The 21,314-nt window shown below is 41.9% G+C and overlaps 1 protein-coding gene across 2 annotated transcripts in view; it reads right to left on the reverse strand.

The window, feature by feature from the left end:
- Positions 1-15,500: 15,500 nt before the first annotated feature.
- Positions 15,501-21,314, reverse strand: part of ELP2 (elongator acetyltransferase complex subunit 2) — a 38,575-nt gene continuing 32,761 nt past the window's right edge. For both annotated transcript variants that reach the window (XM_064430989.1, XM_064430978.1), the window contains exons 18-22: positions 20,899-21,085; positions 19,211-19,332; positions 18,574-18,716; positions 17,927-18,040; positions 15,501-16,971 (exon numbers count right to left, since the gene is read on the reverse strand). In XM_064430989.1, the coding sequence (XP_064287059.1) occupies positions 16,815-16,971; positions 17,927-18,040; positions 18,574-18,716; positions 19,211-19,332; positions 20,899-21,085 (723 nt within the window). In that variant the 3' untranslated portion in view covers positions 15,501-16,814. The remainder of the gene's footprint in view (positions 16,972-17,926; positions 18,041-18,573; positions 18,717-19,210; positions 19,333-20,898; positions 21,086-21,314) is intronic.

The raw sequence follows: 21,314 nt of genomic DNA on the forward strand, positions 1-21,314 counted from the left end.
TCTGCCAACCACACTGGCTGTGAAAATTAAATGCTACAAGTGACCCAAATAAAATTTAACCACTGTGTTTCTCATTCTCTCCCAGTGAAGCCATCACCAGCTCTGATCCCTGACTACAGATTAGAGAAGTAAAATTTCCCTTGTACTTCAGTTCTTTCTGTATTTTTAAATAAAAACAAAGCAATTAATTTGATGTAGAGTGATTCAGATATAGGATTCTAATCTGCATTTCTATAATCTTTGAAGAAAATACTTGTTACTGCCTAAATGGTCATAGGTTTGCCACCTGGATGATAATCCTGATGCAATTTCACACTGTTTACCAAGGGCTTTTACTGTGGCATAGCCGATCAGAGGAGGCCCACAGGAGATTCTGTAGCAGTCTAGGTGATCTGTAAAACCACCTTACTTCCTTATTTCTTCTTTTTTCTAAAATTGTTACATATAACACAGCAAAACAGAATAAAGAAGTAAGAATATTAAAAATGTTTTAAGCAGTGTAACCAGAAAGGTAGTGAAGGTGGTGATGAGACCTGAGAGGAACCTGCTGATGGATTTTGTTGTCAGAGAACAAGACAATTTCATTGCCAGGAAGCACTTAGGAGGAGGGGGGAATTGCTAACAGCAGACAGCTCCACATGGCATCCACACTTCTTAACGGTGTGCTTGGGCAGCAGTACAGGCAGTGGAGCACAGAGTCATTACCTAAGAGCATCTGGTGGTTAAACTCACTACATCCACAAAAACCATGAGGGACCACTCTCAGGTAAAGGATTTAAACTACACAGAACCAAACTTCATCAGAAATCCCTTCTTTTGAAAAGTAGGGGCTGTGGCTACTGTTCCTAGACCTGATTCCTCAACATACAGCTTCTGCTACTGACAGGGAGTCTGTGCTTGGCTTTGTGCCAGCCTGCTGTGGTCAGATTTGTGTGTTGTAAACCCTCACTTTGACCTGATTTCTGTCAACTCTGAGCCCACCGCAAGTGGAGAGCTCAAGAGAAGATCACAGCCAGCTCCCCACCAGCCATTAATTAACCTCTGCCTCCCCCAGACCTTCCCCCTTGCTCAGAGCACCAGTGCACAGCCACTCCTGTTACTCCTCCCTCTAGCCCACAGCTGCCCCAGCAAGAGGCAGGTTTCTTTTGCTTTCCTCATCCTTCCCTCCCAGGCTGGGATCCAGGACAGTTTCTCCTCCCTCTAAACAAAAGGGAAAAAACAATGAAGATCCTGAGCACCCTGGAAATGCAGCTGATAATTTTCACCCTGCATGCCCAGGACTTCAGGTGCACATCTAACATTATCTACTAGACTTAAAAGTGCACACCCAATGGATCTCTTTAAATCAAATAAAATCTAAGTACTTGTTCCATCCTTCAAGTGGAAACAATTTCATACTTTCCTACAAACTATCAGCTGTCTCATAACCTCAATGTTCAGTTGCTTTCATCAAGTTAACAGTGTTTCCTGAAATGCTCATCCCTAGAATCATGGAATTATTAAATTGGAAACAACCTCTAAGATCACTGGGTCCAAACATTAACCCAACACTGCCAAGTCCATCGCTTAACCTTGTCCCTAAGTGCTACATGTGTATGTCTTTTAAAGGCCTCCGAGATGGTGACTCTGCCACTTCCCTGAGCAGCCTGTGCCAATGCTTGACAATCCCTTCAGAGAAGAAATTCTTACTAATATCCATTCTAAACCTCCCCTGGTGCTATTTACATTTCTCCTGTTGCATTCTGCTTGGGAGAAAATACTGACACCCACATTGCTTCTTCCCCCATCTCCTGGTTTTGAAGGGCAGGTAGAACACAAAGCAGCAGCAGCAGTCAGGGTGTGTCAGTGTTTAAACCAAAAATAGGATATTCTCCTAGCAGGAAATTTTATTTGTCACTTAATTTTGAAGGTATATTGATTTTAAAAAATAACCACAGTTTGGGCCATTGTTTGCATAGAAGGTGTTTTAGAAAAGTACACTGTACTCTATTTAAAATATTTTTTAATTATTTGCCAATGTGTGTCCTATGAGTTTCTGTTCTCTTTGCTGTATGTTTCCCTATGTTAGGAAGGGACTTTAACAACTATCCCAATTCCAGAAAAAACTAAGATAACAGTACCAAGATGTATTCCTTCTGTCCACTCTTGCCATGCTCAAAATGACTGAATTGTTCTTGTGCATTGCTGCAATTTTTTTTCAAAATCCCATTTCACAGATTGCATTGGATTTCTTAGATGCACAAATGACTTTCCAGCCAACACTTGTGCACAGAAAACCATTCAGCAAGAGCACCCTGCTCATCCTGTACTCCTAATGAACACACAGATTTTACCTGCCCTCTGGAAGCTTTACCCAGTGGATAAACAAAATTTCTCCTCTTTCAAAGCCTGCTGCAGCCCCAAGAGTCCCCTCAGAAAAGCAACAGCTCCACAGCCACCAGGTAATTCCAAGTCTGTGCAGAAATGCAGGATAATTACAGCTGGATTTCCACAGCAGGTGCACTCAGCCCACAGACCTTGCCATCTCCTGGGGAGCAGAGACAACTCCGTGAGAGAGAGGGGACCTGTGGGGACAGCTCTGTGAGAAACTGAGCCCAGGGAACACATTTCAGCCATGCATCAGGTTTTGTTGTTTCTGCATCTGCTCTCTTTCCTGTGTGGTCTGTCCTTCCCCAGAGCCAGGGATCCTCAGAGCTGTGCCTGGCTGCAGCTCTCCAAGGCACAGCAGGCAGACTCTGCTGGCTGCCCGAGGCGCAGCTCCCTTAGTGTGTCCTGCATCGCAGCCTGATCCTGCTCCTGGCCCCCCTGCGCTGCATTGACATCTCTGCCACGCTCCTGGTGCCACTCATCTGTCAGGCACACACACCTGGCCCTTTCCAGAGGCACCTCACATGTCAAGGATCCTTGTCAGCACATTATGGTGGGTGTGTTGCTGCCAACCCAGCTCCCTTTGTTTTCATACAGTTGTTGCCATTAGCATTGTTCTGCCCATGGCAGAAACCTGATGTTATCCCCTGTAGTTTTATGATCAGTTTAGATCTTAGCTGCTAATGAAACCAAGCTAGGCTTGAAAATACACCTTTTCACATGTCTGAATGGGGATTGAATGGAGTCTAGCTGCTTCATCAGCAAGAAAGCTGCTTTACTCTTTCAGGTGCTTATTCCTTAGCCTAACTGCTAAGGTCTCATTTGTACTTCAATTATTGTTACTTAGTTTGTTCAGGAAGCTTTAATTTGCTTGCTCCTCACTCCGCAGGTCAGAGGTGCCCTTTGTGAATACAGTCCAGTCTATTTGGAAGAGAAGCAGTAAGGAAAAGATAATTTTTCAATAAAACATCTTGTAATCATTTAGAAAATAAATTTTAAAAGTATTTTCAGAAAGTCCTTTTAGTGAAGCAGAAATCTGACAAAGGAACAAGGAAATTGTCTGAGAGAAACTGTGGAACAGGAGTTTAGTGGCATGCCAAAAATTTCTGATGGAAAAAAAAGACAAAGCAAAGTTGTGATCAGTATTCAGTTCAGCTTACTGAAGGTCTGCATGTGTTACCCTCTGCATGTCCTTCCCTCTTTAATTATCTTGCCAGCTTCAGTGGCTCTCAGTCTCAGGGTCACCAAAGCTACTTGCTGGTAACCTGATTGCCAACAACGGCAAAAGACTCAGAATTGCCTGTTTTGATTATTGTTTAATTTTCATTCAATTCACAGTCAGTCCATGGTGAAAAGGGCTTCTTAATGTCTTTCTCATGATCTGGAAACTCTCACCAGTGAGTGAAAATAGCTGCCCCTCGGAAGGGAGTGCAAGTCCAGAGCAACTGGTCACTCAAGGACACCCAAATGCCAGCAGTAGCTATTTCCTCCTAAAAGAGCCTGTCCCACACGTGCACTTATTCCCCATCTCCATCACCCTTAGGTGATACTTCAGCTTCTTCTGGTGAAGTCGACTGAAAAATACTTGCTGTGCAAAGATCAAAGTAAAGCAACAATTAAAACTCGGTGAGGGCGTTGCTGAAGTTTAAAGGAGAAATGCTGGAAGACATTCACAGAGAGAAATGTGGCAATGATGGGCATGTCATTTTGCAGCACCGGAGCTCTTTCTGATGTGTGATTTCACACGGCCTTAACTGGCAGAAAATTTTCAGAAGACTTCTTCAAAACAAAAAATTCAGAAATACTCTGAACTTCTTTAGGCACAGTTCAATCAGGCTTGAGTCGGGGGGTGAGAAGGGGAAAATTAAAAAATATAATGAAATACAGGCCAGTACCCCTCACTTTGCTCTCTAGCTTTTCACTGCCCACCTGTGAGGTAAGAGCCACTCCAAGACTGCTGCTAGTGCAAGCAGCCAGTTTTCCCTGGGCCCTCTAGATCTGGGTAAGACGACAGCAAGGAAGCTGCAGGAGCCTGTGAAGAAAACACCCAAACACTGAATTGGCAGCTCAGTGCAGGAGGCAGAGCTGTCAGGGATTTAATTTGTCTTCCTCACACAGGTGCTTCTTCACTGCAGCCACCACTGAGGTCCCTGGAAGAAGGACTGTAAGGGAGGAGGGCGTGTGAGAGAAAGTTTTGATAGCTGGCCAGTACCTAATGCTCCTCTTGAAATATTCAGGGAAAGAAAATGGTATATTCCTTCAACTGCCTCTTCTCTTTCGATTCTTCAAACTCAGTCCCAGTGGTTTTCCTGTGTGAGAAACCCTAGCTAACTAGGAATAGCTTCAGGATATTCATGCTGTGTGACATCAACACAAGGACATTGATAGTTCCGAGGTGCTAGGGAGAATGAGGTGGTGGTATTACTGTGCAGAAATAGTAATGATCTCATTCACAAGAACTGGGGAGGGCCAGAGATGTGCCATTTCATGAAAAACTGTAATATCAACAAATACCTGTAACACGACTCCAAAGAGTCTCTCAGCGTGGCTTTTAAATAATTGAAGAGGGAGTTCAGGTGCTGCTGAATGATGATGCTCTGGGCTTTCAGACCAAGTTTTCTGAAGTTTACTACAGACTCCAAACAGGGAGTGCGTTCTAGCTTGAAAGCAGATCTGAGTGAGCATCGAGCTGCCCTGGGATCAAAGTTTGTTAATATTTTAATGTTTCTAACATGATGCAGAGTGCATGAGAAGTATAAGCCTTGGGGACCATCCCGCTTAATTTATGTAGTGAGTCACTACCAAAAGCAAGGCTGTAGCTCTGCCTTCCTGATGGCACATTAAATTCTGGCTATTCTCAATAGTCCAATACGGAGGATTAAAACAACCTCTTCTTCCCCTTCTACATTTTTAACAAAGACAATAGAAAATTAAACCGGTTCAGGACAATAATAGGCAATCAGGAAAAGATGTTGGAGCTGCCTGTCATTAGCTATACCGCTTTTCAGTCTAGTACAGAGATAAATCAGATCAGCATTTGGCAAACAAAACAGCCATGCTGGTGCTGGAATAATTGCATGCATTGTCAGAAATGCAAGTAAAGGCCTTCAAATGTTCTGCCTACTTAACATCAACTCTGCTTTATTCAAAATAGTCATCTACAGAGCAAACATTATTTAGGGAAAAGCAGCACTGTGAGGCACAAATAGGTAACAGTAATCACAAAAAGCTGAGCAGAGCACTTGTGATGGGCCCCACCATGGGACATGCAGTAGCAGGCTGGCTGCCCAACTGCAGGACACACAGTGGGGTCAGGGAGAGGACAGACCTCTCAGGGCTCCACTTTGCCCTAACAATCCCAGGCAAAGCACTGGTGCTCCAACTTTATGGGCAGAGGGCTTAAAACAAGAATCTCCCCAGAGAAAGGATGATGTAGCACAGATTTTTTCTCTAAGAAGAAAAAAATTTGCCAACCTCAGCCTGCAAGCATTAGCTCTGTGGTGAGCAGACTGGAATAGAGTCCCAGTCTCCAGGTAGCTTTGGATGCTGAAAACCTGTGTGCCATCAACAATGGTTTTGGCTCTCCTGCTGTCCCTGCTGCCTCTGGTAATTTTCTTTGCTCAGAGCAGGATGCTAAGATGAAACCCAGGACAAGTCATTTGTGGCCCCATGAACAGTACGGCTGTTGATGAGAAGGGCTGTACCTGTGCTCCTGACAACAAACTTCCTGCAAGTCACACATCCTGGGAGCTGTCCTCCACCCAAGGGAGTCCATATGGACCACAGTACATTAAAACTGCTCCTGCTTTCTCCCTGCCAGTACACAATACTGGGCATTAAGGGAAGATCATCTGTGCAGTGGGTATTTGAACTCAGTTCCAGTTTCTGGCCACCCAAAGCAATGAGTTATCTTGTCCTGCCACAGCTGCTGGCCTGCAGTGCAAGTGTTGGGTTTCCATGGCTTGGGTGTGAGCTTGCAATTTTTTTAAGTGAGTTGAATGCAAGCAAAGGCTGTGAGTTTGGCTTGATCACCAGTCCCTGAACCATCACAATTTTACAGCTTCTGGTGGCAAGATTTATACTGAATTCGGCTATTTTAGGTGATCTTTAATCCTTAAAGGAAAAAAAGGGAAAGCAGGTTGATGTTCTCCTCTGATAAAGCAACAGACCTCAATATATCAGGCAGCCTTTTCATCTGACAAAGTAAAGACTGTGGAGTTCCATGTATTCTAGTGAGTGTTTTTTACCTTGTGTGGAAGGCTGTATACACTGACACAAGACTTTATCCTAGTTTGAAGACAGAAGAATCTGATTGTTTTGCTACAGCTTTGTTCATCCCATCACAACATGATTCCCCAGAAGACTTCACTAGGAATGATGCACTGTTCTGTTTGTGTCCTGACACAAACATCTCAGAGATGCTGCAACATGTCACTGGCTTGGTGTTTGTAAAAGGCTCCACAGCAGCCAGACAAGCCAAGGGCTTTAGGAAGCAGAATAACACTGCAGGGGCCAACTAATCCTGTGGCAACCTGGAGAGCACTGTTGCCTGAAGCTGTTAAAGAAGCACCAATCATTGATCTGGGCCTGCAGTGGATCTCCCAAAATAGCCTGGTACTGACTATCCTACTGGAAAAGGGAATAGCTCAGCCAAAAGCCTGCAAGCATCTGGCACCAACATGCCTCCACATGTTGTGAATGCCTGCTAGCAAATCTTCATATGGCCATTATCCTATGAAAGGTTCATTTGCATATCTGTGCCACTTGGGAAGTGAATATTGTTTATATCAGCCAAGAACTGATGACAAAAAAGGGAACGTCTGCCTGGGACACGGTGTGCTTTCAGAAACCAAAGTGCATTAGTCTGCCAACATATTGCCACGAGACATGGCAAACAGCTCACAATTTGAGCACGGGAATGGCACCACAGCCAAAGTCACACTGGCCAGTGTCAGATGTCGACACAATATTGTACATGCTTGAAACAGGGTCTCCACCTGGCTGCATCACAAGGTTGGAAGATGTCTGGAAGAAAAAGACCACAAAGAACAGCCCCAAGCTGCTGCAGCCCAGCTGTAGGAACACTGGGCTTGTCACCACTGCCAGCTGGGGAGATGGTGCAGAATATGAATCTCAGATCTAAAAGCACGTTGACCTCTACATTGACCTCAGAGCCTACTGCACCTGTCAAGAGCTACTCCCATCACAGGGTAAACTACATCCTGGTGACTCAGAGAGCACATATGGCACCTTTAGAAGGAAACAGGGATACGACAGCTTCTTCAAAAGCATATGTTCACCTTTCTCCCATGCCTACGCAGAAGCACAAGGTGCAGAACATGTTCCACGCACGCATCGTCGTCACAGCCACAGCAGAATAGTCTGCTCCCAGGAGGGGCAGGGGTGTTGCAAATATTGAGCCCTTAGGTAAATCTCAAACTCTGCAGTATCTTCATCTGTTGTGGTTCTACCCATGCTGAAGCTGTGCTCGGGCTGAGACCAACTATTTTTTGTTTGCTTTGGGCTGGCTCTTCAGCTGGGTCTGGGGCACCAGTTCCCATCCTCAATCAACAGCTGCTGGGGAAAATGGGGGCAAGGGACAATTCTGGGCAACATTTTTCTAACATTTGTTTCCTCTTAGAGACATATCAAACACAAGACGTGTTTTCTCTATATGTCTTGTTCCTCAAGACATATAGAGAAAAGCAGGTACTACTTTTTTCACACAACTTCTCTTATTGGTTAAGAGATCACATTTTGGTGTCTTACAGATGACCAGTCAACCCCATCATCACCATAACAGAAGAAGACTCCGAGACCAACAGCACAACCTTGCAAGCCCTTTTTTGCTTTTGGAGAACCTCTTTTAGCCATATTATAGTGAGTGAATTGTGGAGGAGCAAGGAGATGTTTCCAGCTTGTTTTGCTTTTTTTAAAGATCTTTCTGGATAACCTGGTTAACCACAAGTCACTGCACTGCTCAGTAACTCAATAGAGTACAATATGCCCTCCTACATTATGCAAAAGGACAAGCTGAACAGCCACTGCATTTTCCTCTAGACTTTAAAAAAAAATCAATTATTTGTTTGTTTTTAAATCTGTAAAATCCTATGGAGACTTTTGCCTCTCTGCTGATTTTGTGGGCAAGGACAGCTGGAAAGGGTTTCCAGCATCTGCTGCATCTGTGGGGAGGCTTTCCACACAATGTGAAAGCCCCTCTCCTGACGTGGCTGGAAAGGCTCTCACCACAGCACAGGAGTCACTCACCAGCCTCCTCTGTTTTCACTGAGTCGATAAAGAAAATTCTCACCACCGTGATTGACTGATACTTTGACGGAGCTGCAAAGATGCAGGAGGCATAAAATCAGCTGCTGCACAGACGTCCCAAGCATATGCTGCCAGTACCTTCAGTCTTAGGTTGCAGCTACCCTGTTATTTTAGTACTGGACTTATCCTTTAGCAGCAAGTGCTAATCATTCCACACCGGGCTGCAATGCTGAAGCCTCTGCAACTTGTCACTGCAGACCAGAATGATATTAGAAAAATCAATTTATTACTTAAACAAGGAGAGAACAAAACAGTCTAAAGAAAAGATACTACACTCTGTCACAAATATCCAAAAGACAGCAACATGAGCCTTAAATGCTTCAAATAAGAGAGTTTTGACTTGATTCAAAACAAAACAAAAAAAGAAAGAAAATTATTTGCCAGTACTTTAAATAAAACAGATTGGTTTGTTAGGCACTCCCAGACAAACATAAATAAATTAAAAGATGCAAAACCAGTAATAAATATCTCTTTATTGGTAGAAATATTGTAGCACTGGGGAAGAGGCAATAAGTTCAATGAAAGGAAGAGTACAGCTGTCATAAAAAGGACATTTAATTACAGCAGGATCCTTTAAACTGGAAAAGAAACCCATGAGTAGGGAATATGCTAGAGGTCTATAAAATCAGGAATAACAAGGAGACAGTTAAAAACAACTAATCCTTTTCTTTTCTAATATAATAACAAGGAGGCATTAAATGTTCCAAACAAACAAGAGATGCATCTTCTTATTGGCACAGACTTACCCTGAGGATTACCCACTAATCACAGGGGAAATTATGCGTTTGCATGGATTCAAAAAGCAATTAGGCAAACCCATGGAAGGAAAGGGAAATTCATCAATAGCTAATAGGCACCAGGGCTCTTCCTCTGGTTGAAGATATTCCTGAAACATAAGTCACTGGAATCTGGGAGAGTTTGATCACATGATCCACTGTGATCATCCATCACTTAAAAATCATAGAATCATGGAATGGTTTGGGTTGGAGGGGACCTTAAAAGTTCATCACTTGCACATCCAAAGCCACATCCAGCCTTGTCTTGAACACTTCCAGGAAGGGGACTTCTCTAGGCAACCTGTTCCTAGACAGCTGTTCCTGTGCCTCACCAGGCCCACAGTAAAGAATTTATTCCTAATATTTCATCTAAATCTACCCTATAATCTAAATCACAGCTGTTATCAGGAGGTGTGTGCGACGTCATTAGCTTAAACCCCTCCCAGGGCTTCCACATGGTTAGACAGCCTCTCAGAATTAAAAAAAAAAAAAAAAACAGACAACAAAACAGACACAGAAAATTAGGTCCCACTTTACACTTCAACAAGGTAAAGCAAGAAGATTAAGATTTTCTTATGTCTTCTTCGGACTGAGTTGTTGGGGTGAGGGACAATGTCTATAGCAGACAGTAAGACCCTGTGTGATTCGGAGGTGCTCATTACTTTTTGAAGTTTACAGTTCCCCAACTGTGGGACAAAAATGGAAGCATGCTTTCAAAATCAGTTTCACGAGAAATTCTCGAATGCATTGCAACAGTACATTTGAACAACTCAGAGGAGATAAAATACCTGTGTTTGAATATATTTGTAATTTATTTTGAATTTTGGGATATACATGACAGGTGCTGCAAGTACACACTTATCCTTTTTCTTATATTGCCACCTGGTGGTCCTGGGCATGTGGAAACAGCCAACTCACTGATTTTTCAGTGAAATGACCACGGTTCAAGCATTTAAAATAGCATCCATTTCTTTTCCTCTGAGAAAGATGGTAAGCAATTTTTTAAATCTAGAATTTTAGGGGTGAGGGGCTGGTTTGTGTTTACAACCAATATAACAGTGCCTCTGTCAGCTCTCAATTATCTGCATAGATGGCTGCAATCCATCCAAGTCACAGGGAAAAAGAGATGGATTGCAGCTCTGCTGTGGGCTCTGGACACCTGCCTGGGCTGGGTGCCTTTCTCCCTGGGGCCAGGCACCCCACACTCAAGGCAGGAGATGGCGGGAGCTTTCAGCCAGAGCCAAACCATCTTTCCTCTTCCCTTTCCACCTCAGCAGTGGTAGAAGCATGAACATGTAACCAGTATGCCAGGAGCTCTTTTGCTCCCAGAAGCAGCATGCCATGTGGCCAGAGTTCCTGCCTGGTGGGGATGTTGGAATACATTGCACATTGGGTATGGGGAAGTTCCCAGCTCTGCAAGCACACATGAAAATCTGCAGCTCTGTCTTGGGATCACATCACCACACACAGGCAAGTGCATGCAAAGAAACAGTGTAGGAAAATATAAGGTTAAAGAAGAGAGTTATAGATTTGGACTCCTAGGACAGGAAATTGTACCACAGACTTTAGACACTTAGTCTATTGTAGAGACTGTGGGCACTTGTCCAGTTTGGGGTTTTCCCTACACAGGAAAGATGATGTTAAACTGGAGCAAGTGCAGCAGAGGGCCACTAAGGTAGAGGGAGCTGGATCAGGTGCCCTGGGGAGGAAGGTGGAGAGATGGGCCAGGTTCAGCCTGGGGAAGAGAAGGCTTTGCAGGTACTTGGTAGCAGCTTTCTGATGCTAGGAAGGAGACTGTGAAGATGATGGAGCCCGGCTCTTCACAATGAAGAGATGAAGAAAGGTAAGAGACAGCTTAAAATGAAGTAAGAGAGGTTCAGATCTGAGAAAAGTAGAAGAAAACTTTTCACCATGAAGGCAGTCAGCAGTCAAACTGTGCAGTCTCCATCTTCTGAGATTTTCAAGACCAGACTGACAGAATTCTGAGCAGCCTGGTGTGATTTCACAGTTGACCCTGCCTGGAGCAGGTTGGAAGAGAAAATTCCTGAGCTCTCTTCCAATTTCAATAATCACATGATCCTATTTCTCTGTGAAACATAATGTTTTTATTACAACTTTGAGCTAGCAATTTTCAGTACTACTAATCTATGGAAATGCATTTTTAAGCAATTCATAGGAATTGCAGATTTTCACATCAGAAACATAATTCCTGTTTTGAGCTATGACAATACCTTTTACACGATAAAACACACCAATTTTCTTTTTGATGGGTAGAAAAAGCTGAAGCTGACGTTTGTCTAGTAGCAGCTAAGTAAAACCAACATTTCTACCTTTTTATTAGCTTTAACAGCCTGCATTCCATACACCTGTAACTACAGGGGTGGTCTGCCAGCCTGAATCAATGCTCACCAGCTGTAAAGGGGCTTCTACTTCAACTATTCCCAATGGACTTAGTGACCTGGAGCTGAAGGCACAGCAATGTCTGTGATATAAAGAGACTGTGTGCACACACCAAAGAAGGAGCAGTTTGACCAGAACACCCACAGGAGTCTTCTACATCACACTTCTAGAATCTGTCAAGGTCAGACAGACCCACCCTGAAGACCCACACAGAGCAACCTACAGGCATCTCAGGAGCTTCCCTGTACTGCAGCTGTTTCAACCTCCCTGGCTGAACTTCTTCTGCAGAGAGAGAATTGTGTGTTGCACCTTGGTGATCCCTGTGGACAGTGGTGAAAACTTGCAGCATGCAGAGAACTGAATAGAGGACTGCCTGCCATGTCAAAGGAAAAAACGTGAACATCAGAAAGTTCCTACATTCTAAAAAGTGTGTCTGTGGAGTACAGCTATTCTCTCAGAGAGGCACATCTTTATATGATAACTTACAGGAAGGAGACCCTCCAAGATTATGAAACAGAGAGACAAACAGAACAATTGTTTTATCTTGAAAAGCACTTGGAAAGCTTCCCTTGGGGGGACTGCAGTCGATTCATTTTTGTAGAGGAGAAAAGTTCCCCCCACTGGCAGGTAGGCAGCTTATGCTTTAGCAAGGGAGGAGGGTATGCTGCTCACACATATGCCAGTAATTTGTTGTCAGGGAGAAGGAGGTAATGCTGCTGGACAGGCTGTGTAAACACCAAAAGCCCAAAACCTAGCAAAGGAACAATCAGAGACACAGGAGGCAGAACGGAAAATACCGAGAGGATGTTATACTTGATGCACTTGAATTCTCCCAGGATCATATATTAGAAAGCAATGGATTATTTTACAAAAACAACAGGAAGAGAGAAAAGGCTGGTGAGAGAATAAGGATTACTTACAGGAGTATTTAGGGACCTGTAGGAATGGAGAAGGGACAAAGAAAGCAAATTCTATTCTTAGAAGAGGGGGTGAGTAAAGAGAGAAATGTCCTTAGAAAAACAGGACTATGAGGCAGGACAAGATCGGTGTTAGCACAAGCTTTTGAGGCAAGGAGAACAGCTCCTCTGCAGTAAAAAAAAAAAAAAATCTGTTTGCTGCATCCTTTGTTCAGCTGTGATCTGCTGGTGTCTATACAAGGGTGACACCACCATAACATGGCAATTACCTAGGGCACAACACCTAATCTGTGCAGCTGTAATGTTGGCCGAGTCCTGCAAACACCAATTACATGGAGCAGCTCTCCTTGAGGACTTCAAGTCCAGGGCATATCTGGTTGGTAGAGCTACCCCAGGATACTGGAGCTAGCCCCATTGTTATAGTACAGCATCGGGATTTGTCACATGGTCTACCATAAATTCTCTCCAGAAAGAGAGAGAGGTCATTTCTAGCTGCTTTATTGCATTACAGCATAGGATGAGTTTCTGCAGAAAATAAAATGACAATGTCTGGATATTGAACACAAACTCCTCAAATACAATCACTAGATCTGGTCACACAAGGTGACAGCAAGAGCTGTGCTTGAGCAAGAGTACAAGGGGCTGGCAAAGGGACCACATAGCCTCCCCCAGCTCCCTACAGCAAACACGCAAGCAGGGTGAGGGAAATCTGGTTGGCATAGGAAAAAAAGGCAGCTCTTGGCTGGGGCAGAAAAGTGTCTCTTTTGTGTGAGGGTGTGCCAGTGCACAGAGTAAAAATGGGAATGTTTGGAAGGTCAAGGGCTGGGCATGTCACAGGGTAAACACGCTGCCCTGCCGCCTCAGAACTACCACTGCAGAGCCTGATAAGGACTGCTGATAAAAGAGCAGTAGAGGGGCATTCCTGAACTCTGCTTAACAACTCCCACCTCCACCAGCTTCCAGCGCACAAAAGGCAAATTCTGATTTTTGTCCTGTCAGTGATTTTGCCTCATCTTTTGTACAGCTCCAGATGCTCCTTAAAACAGAGCAAGTAATATTTTTGCTTCCCATTTCAGTTATTTTAAAGTTTCCTTATTTGTAACAGCCACTTCTTTAAAGTGAGATTTGAGTCTAAATGAGGACACAGCTGCTTCCTCCTCTTCCCTCATCTCTGCATTAGCTGCAGTTGGCAGTGAGCCTTGGAGCATTCTCATTTCTTCACGTTAAATATTTTGGAAAGCAGAGATTAGTCAGTTACCAAAGCGATGTTTTCAATAGCTCAGAGTTCAATAATTGACTTCCTTGAAATTATCAAGTGCTTCTAGTTACTTCTGAAGTCAGCCCACAGGAGAGACAACAGCAGGCTAACACATTTCTAAGGCTTAGCATGATGCATAACCTGCTCCTTCTTTGCCATTTCATAACTGAAGGAATTAACACAATCGATAGCTTGGCAGCAGTGTTTAGGGAGCTTGCCATGCAGAGCCCAGGTAGGAGTCCCTTGGGCTGAATGTCAGCATCCCACATCCTCCCAGTTTACACAAACAGCTTGTTTTGTCCTCCTCATCCACCAGACACCACAGCATGCTCACCTCTAATGTCAGTGTTAGCATGGCTTGTTGGTGCAACACAGACTTGAAGATGCCTTCACCTGCATCCTGGACTGAAAGATTTAAGATTGCTTTGGACAATATCAATAACTATTTGATTTTGGTTATAAACAGCAAGACCCATGCCATTTCTTGCTTGCTTTGTCACACACGCCTCTACAGTAAGACGAAATAATCCTCCTCCTTTTGGCCTGATTACATAAAACAGTTTGTTCACATCTTTGACCACTAAGGCTCTTCAAATTTAGCACAAAGCCAGTAAATACTGATAATATGCATCCAAAATCTTCATGGGATGGCTTTACCTCAAATGTATCAAAAGGTAACAGAATGTTCTTTACAAAACTTCACTTTATCCCATCAATTTTTTCAATTCCATTTTCAGTGACACTGTACTACAAGCAGAGAATTTCAGAGCGCCAGGTACATTGACAGCAGCTCATTCCTTAGTATTTTTTACATGCTGATTTACATTTTGAGAATACATGAGGGGATTTATGAGAAGATAAAGGTGTATAGTAAAGTCACACCTACTAAATGCATAGCAAAGTGATGTGTGAGCAAACAGAGTATCATACATAAAATATTAGTCATGTGTCAAAGTGTCTAACCTCTAACTTAATTGAAAATTTAAAATGTGTATTATAAACATTTAGACTTAGGAGACCAACAGACTAATCTGGTCCATTAAAAGCCAGAACAATGAACGTGATTGAGTCACCAAGTCCCAGGGGTAATGGAGTGGATTACTAAATCCTCTAGTAGCTGATGCTTGTTAATTACAGTATTTCACAAAATAAACGAGAGGGACAACTAATATGATGTTTCATCGTCAACTATACCCACAAGTGGCCACATAACAAGATGTACTACTATTGGAAAGAATTGTACAGTATTATCATCAAATTTTAAGATACAAGATTACAATTGTGACACAGAATAAAGACCCACTTTTGGCAGCTTTTTGAAACCTCGCAAGTGTTAAGTTATGTCTTTCTCTTGCCAGGATATAGTTGCTCAAAAATTCCCAGACAAGTGAAATACAATACTCAAATGCTTGAATGGTAAAGCACTCATGTAAGGAAAGCACTGGGTACCACAAGTAAAATGTAGCAAATTATCTTTATTAATAATTTTTTTTTTTATTCCCCTGTCCCCATTTTAAAGAATGGTTTTGGGTTTTTTTTAATGGCTGAAAAAACAGAACTGAAAATAAAGAGCTAAAATACAAAACCTTTCAAGGCATAAACACAAACCCCTTTCAAGGCATAAGCCATAATTACTCTGAAGACAGTATAGCCCACTCTGAAAGAGCTATATTCTTAATCTAAATATCCAACACGGTAGAAAGTTAAACACAATTCCAGTTACCTCTGCACTGCCAGTTACATGTAGCAAGCAGTTCTGGAATAACAATTTCACTCTCAAAGTTTAACTAATTTCTAAGTTAGACTTTGGAACCAGATACAGACCTGCTGACATGAAGTCCTTCTGAAGTACTCTCAGTCTATTAGCACTTCACTTAAATTACACTATGAGACAACTAAGTTAACTTGTTTTCTCAAGAGCAAAGAGGGAGCCCTCAAAAGTCAGGAAGAGCCCAAAGGCATTGTAAGAAATGGCTGCCTCCTTTTAGCTCCTGCCTAGGGATATCCATAAACTTTTCCAGTCTGAACCATAGAGGACAGCCCTCCAACAGTCTCAGGGGTGGCTCTTCTATCACACTCTGCTCAGAGAGGGCTCACAGGGGAGACACCAGAAGATTTAAGTGGTCTCTGAGTTCAGCTTTAAGCCCCACCTGACCAAGAAGCACGAGTTCAGCCCTGCAAAGCAGAATAAGGGAAAAAAAGCAAGCAGGACTGTCCAAGCATCTGAACACAAACTACTCCTTCCAGAGTCAGGTGGCCTGAGACTTGGACCAGAGCTCTAATACACATTCAAAGGCAATCAGAGAAAGTTCCACGTTTAACCCTGATCTCTGGCTGCACACGCCTGAACACAGACTGGCAGCACTGGCAGGCCCACCAACAGTTAACTTTAATAGCAAGAGGAGATAAGAAAATTCAGTACACCAAGTGGAATCTCAAGCACAGAAGTAGCCAAGTATCAGCAGCTTCCCACCTACCCTTCAAGTCACAGCAAACAGAGCTCTCTCATTATCCTCCCATGCCCTACCCCACCTCCCATCCCTCAGTTTCAGGATATATACCAAACAAAACATATACTTCATATTCCCAGAACTGCAGGATTAGAAAAATACTTGGCATTTCAAATTTCCCCTGAAGTTGCTTTAATAAGTTACATGTAAGATATTTTACTTTCCACAGCAGAAAATAGAAAATTCAATAATCAAAGTGGCTAAAAGTTGAAATAAAATGCTGTGAATCTGTTTGGCACAAACAGGCCTGCTGTCATTGCTAAAGAGCAAACCTGTTGACATTGAATATTTTAACACAGTGATCGGCTCCACAACTTGCAAGCTGCAACCACTTGCTGCTCTTCTCATCATTATGTCCAGCTCTGCCTGCATGATGTCTCCAACATAAGCGCTTCACAGCAAGAGCATGGCTTTGGCTGCAACACAAAGAAATCCATACGTAACTGCAAAATGTTAAACACAGTTGGGCATGTGAGTGTAAACATCAACATTCATGTAATTAGTACTCTTAGTTAACACTACCAACTGAGGAAAAACTGACTTGTGACAACCAGCAGGTATTAAGTTCTTATTAAGTAGGGTCATTAACACTAATGACATTTTATCCTCTCACTCATCAATAATTCAAACAGCTATTGATTTTCAGTTTTACCACATTAAGCTGGAGGTCAAGTATCTCAGTTACTTAGATATGACAGATTTCTGGCTTTTAGCCTGTGCTTTCCTGTTATCTGGTGTCTCTTTCCCATTCACTGCAAGCACATACAGGCCAAAGTCGCCATCAACTTCCATTTCTGTTACTATCAATGCCAGTGTGTGATAGAAGAACCCAGGGGAGTGCTTCAAGTGAAACATTCCAAGTCTCTCCACAGAGTCTCTCTAGCTGTCACTGCAGCAGCCCCACACACAGCTTGTCATTCCTTTGGTTTCTGCTGGAAGCTGCTCACGAAAGCTTGCTGTCACCCACTCCTAAGTATTTTGCTGATATAGCGAACCTTTCCACTCTCTCTTCAGTGTTTTCCATCACATTTATGACTATAGATAAAGCTTTTTTAAGTAGGCCAACAAAGGGTAATACTTCCCAAAGTTTTTGCATAGCATGAGGTATTTTGGGGTTTAACCCCCCCTCTGGTTTTTGTTCTTATCTGTTGGAAGGTTTTTAACACATCTAAATAACTAATATATTTATTTTTGGGTTTTGCTTCAAGCCATCTTTAAACTTTCAGGGATCAAACTTTTCCTAAAAGGATAACAATTTTTGATATAGAAATAAACTAGATTCATACATTTTATACTAAAAGAACAGAACTCCAGCACTGTTAGTCTGAAGAATAGTATTTCATTGCTTCTAACTCACTTCAAAAGACATACCTGTTACCTATCTCAACACCTGTGGTCCAGTCAGCCAGTGCTGGTTCTTTCCCACTTTGCTTCCATGTGTACAAGATAATCTTCCCATTCTCTAAGCCTACTGCAACAATGTATCTATCAAGAGAATAATTACATTCATTTCATTAGAAATTACAGTAAAGAGTTCAGTGAGGTCAGTTCTAATGCAGGGTAGAAAGAACAGCACTCAAGCACTGTTGTTGTACCTTGCCCTTTAAATCAGTATTTACTTTTCCATTAAAAAAATTAATACATCAAAGATGCTTCACAAAAAAATTAGCAAAGCAGAAACCTGCTACATCTATGTGGTTAGGAAAAAATAAGGAGGTTATCACAACATCAGATCAATCGATATTTTTGGAAGAATGAATGTGTTTCAGGTGTGTTCATGAATCTCTCCCTCCCCTCTCCCACTTTCATTTTTCTCATTACACTGCTTGGAGAAGTCACCATACACCTGAAAAGGTGGCTAGGAAAGAAGAAAGTAGAGGTCATTCTGTTAAAAAATGGTCAAAACAATTGCCAGGTAGATTTAGGGAGCTGTTTAGCTGCAGGAAACTAGTTGACTAAAGGGATAAATACTAATTTCAGATTAAACACAAAATGACAATACAGGAAACCAGCAATACCTTCCATCAGGAGTAAGCACACGGCTGATACCAACAGCAGTCACAGAATCCCCAGCATCCAGCACTGTTGAACAAGGCTTGATTGAATCCAGCTCATTCCCTTCAGTAATCGCTGGCAAATCACACTGGCCCCAGATAATGACCTGTAAGAAAAAGAGTCATTTATGAACTTCCACATCCATCTTCCTGTAAATGCCCGTACAAAAACATAAGGAATAACTTCATTAAAATAATTTCAGGGCACAGTGGGTGACCCTAAACATGGTAAAAAAAACTCTACCTACAAAGATTTGACTTTGTAGGCAGTCTGTCTGATTTCATTAAAGTTACTGACAACAAAACCAGATTCTGTTATGAAAGTTAAAGAAAAACTTGAGACCCATAGAATTAGGTGACATATGCTTGTCTTACTGCATGAAAAAAGAAGGGAGAATGTCCAACTGGCAGCCCACAGTCTTGTATATACATATTCAAGTACTTTATTTAGCTTATGAAAGTATCACTGATTTCTGTGCTAATACATGCAATAAGATATTTGTGTATATATAAAATAGGAGCTCATTAGAACACAGTGTTTGTTATTTAAAAGACGTTGAAAACAAATCTGGGCTTTCTGAATTCCTTTAACATTAATTACCTTTTTGTCCCGACTACCAGTAATAAAATACTTGCTATCTGGTGTCCAATCACAGGACCAAATGATTCGACTGTGAACAGCTGTATTTTTATCTGTGTATGCACAGCAAGTGAAGACCGGTCCTGGAATAAAACATGTAGAGGAAAAAGCCTTGTTTCAACAACTTTACACATCAAAAGTGTTTGTTACTCTTAACTCGATGTCAGAACTGCAAGAATACTTTGACATTATTCCACTCATCTTTAAAGCAACTGGGAATACTTAGGATTATATGAGGTTTTTCCCAGCACTTACTACAGTGATAACTAGCACCTGGTCAAACAGTATCAGTAAGCCCTTATAGCCCTAAAGCAGTAGGAACACTTCAGTCTTTTAAATGCATTTCTTTTTCAGAAGAATTTAATACTTTGAGGTTATTCCTGTCAAGTTTTTTTTAAGAACACTGACTTCAGAAGTCAGTTTACCTTGTGTTCACATTTCCCCAGTAATTTCACTAAAGCTCCTTTTTACCAGTAAAGTACCAACGGCTCAAATCATAATGGCCCAATTGTAAAGATTAATGTGTTCCTGAAGAGACAAGCTTATATTTCAGCATGTATACAATCAGGCACTATATCTGATCAGCAGATCAGTAAATGAGAATGCTTTTCCTAAGTAGAAAAGGTTGTCATTTTGGAGCATGGACTTTAAATAACCACTTACTGGGATGCCAATAGCAGCAGTTTTGCTTTACACTATGATTTGCTTTACATAATGATGTTATTTGTAGACAGAAGGGTTATTGATGAACAGATGAAAAGAGGATTTCCTCTACTTGCTATGAGTATTCATGATCCTTATCCTGAACCATTGTGTAACTACTGTAGACAATATGCCAGGCTTTAGAACAAAAGTCTGAATAGAACAGAAATTCAAGCCAGGATACAACTGGACACTGTCTGAAGAGGCCAAAACTCACTGCCAAGTCTCTAGGAACATTCTATAGAGCCCAGCAGTGTTTATATGCTATTAAGCCAAGAGTGCAATGATAATCGCTTTCAGCACAAGCATCTGTTCTAGGATTCTATTAAAGTGTTCAATAGCAATCTCCTCATGATTTTGCAAGGCTCAAAGTCTTAATGAAAAAGTCAACTGAATCCTTACTATCAGCTCTTTTTCCAGACATAGCCAGTTCTAGTCAAATTAATCAATTGTGTAGGATTATCAGAAAGCCACACCAAAGACAGAGATTAATCCTGTCAAGAGTCTCAAAGTGTCATGCCATGCAAGGCAGCCTATGCAGGATTTGGGTGCAGCACTGAACTTTCTGGCTATGCCTGCACAGAACTCTGCAATGAAGGCTCTCCTTGACAGAATGCCAATCTGAAGTTCAGCTAGTGTACTTAATTTCAGTAAGTCAAGTATACAATCACATGCAGAAGGCAGGAGGACTTCATTACATCCATCAATTAAACACCATCTAAAGCCTCATTATAGTCTTCTCTACATTTTAATTTCATTTTTATGTTTCCACACATTAATTGCATTTCTTAAATTCACAAGAGCCTACAACACTAATAATTCTTTAACGTTGCATGCAAAATGTTAATTAAAATATTTTATCAATTCTCTTTCAAATATTTTGCAGCCAAAAATACTGAACAAACAACCAAGTCTACAAACACCTATATCCATTTTATGTATTTTACCTGACTCTGAGGAATCCTGTTTCCTCCACAGTGACCAATTCCTGTCTCGAGAAACAGCCAGTAAAAAGCTGTCATCAGGAGAAAATGCCAGCTGAGTAACAGTCAGATTGTGAAAAGACAAACTCTGCAGTTTCTTCCAAGAAGTAGTGCTCCACAAAATAATTGCTGCATGTTCTTTTTTGGAAGCCTGTATGGATAGAAAAAAAATATCAGAGCAAATTAATGAGAGCAAGAATAAAAGTCACACATTTCAAAGCAGTGAGATATTAGACAGCTTGTTTTTAGGCTTGCAAACCAGTAAGACCCAGCTTTCCTCTGGGAAGTTTCAAGATTGTTTCCCTACTTTCTTCTAATGCTCATGATAGATCAGTAAGAAAACATTTCAGACCTATATTTGTTAGAATTTATCTTACTAA

Source organism: Passer domesticus, chromosome 1 (genome assembly GCF_036417665.1).
Source record: "Passer domesticus isolate bPasDom1 chromosome 1, bPasDom1.hap1, whole genome shotgun sequence".
Taxonomy (NCBI): domain Eukaryota; kingdom Metazoa; phylum Chordata; class Aves; order Passeriformes; family Passeridae; genus Passer; species Passer domesticus.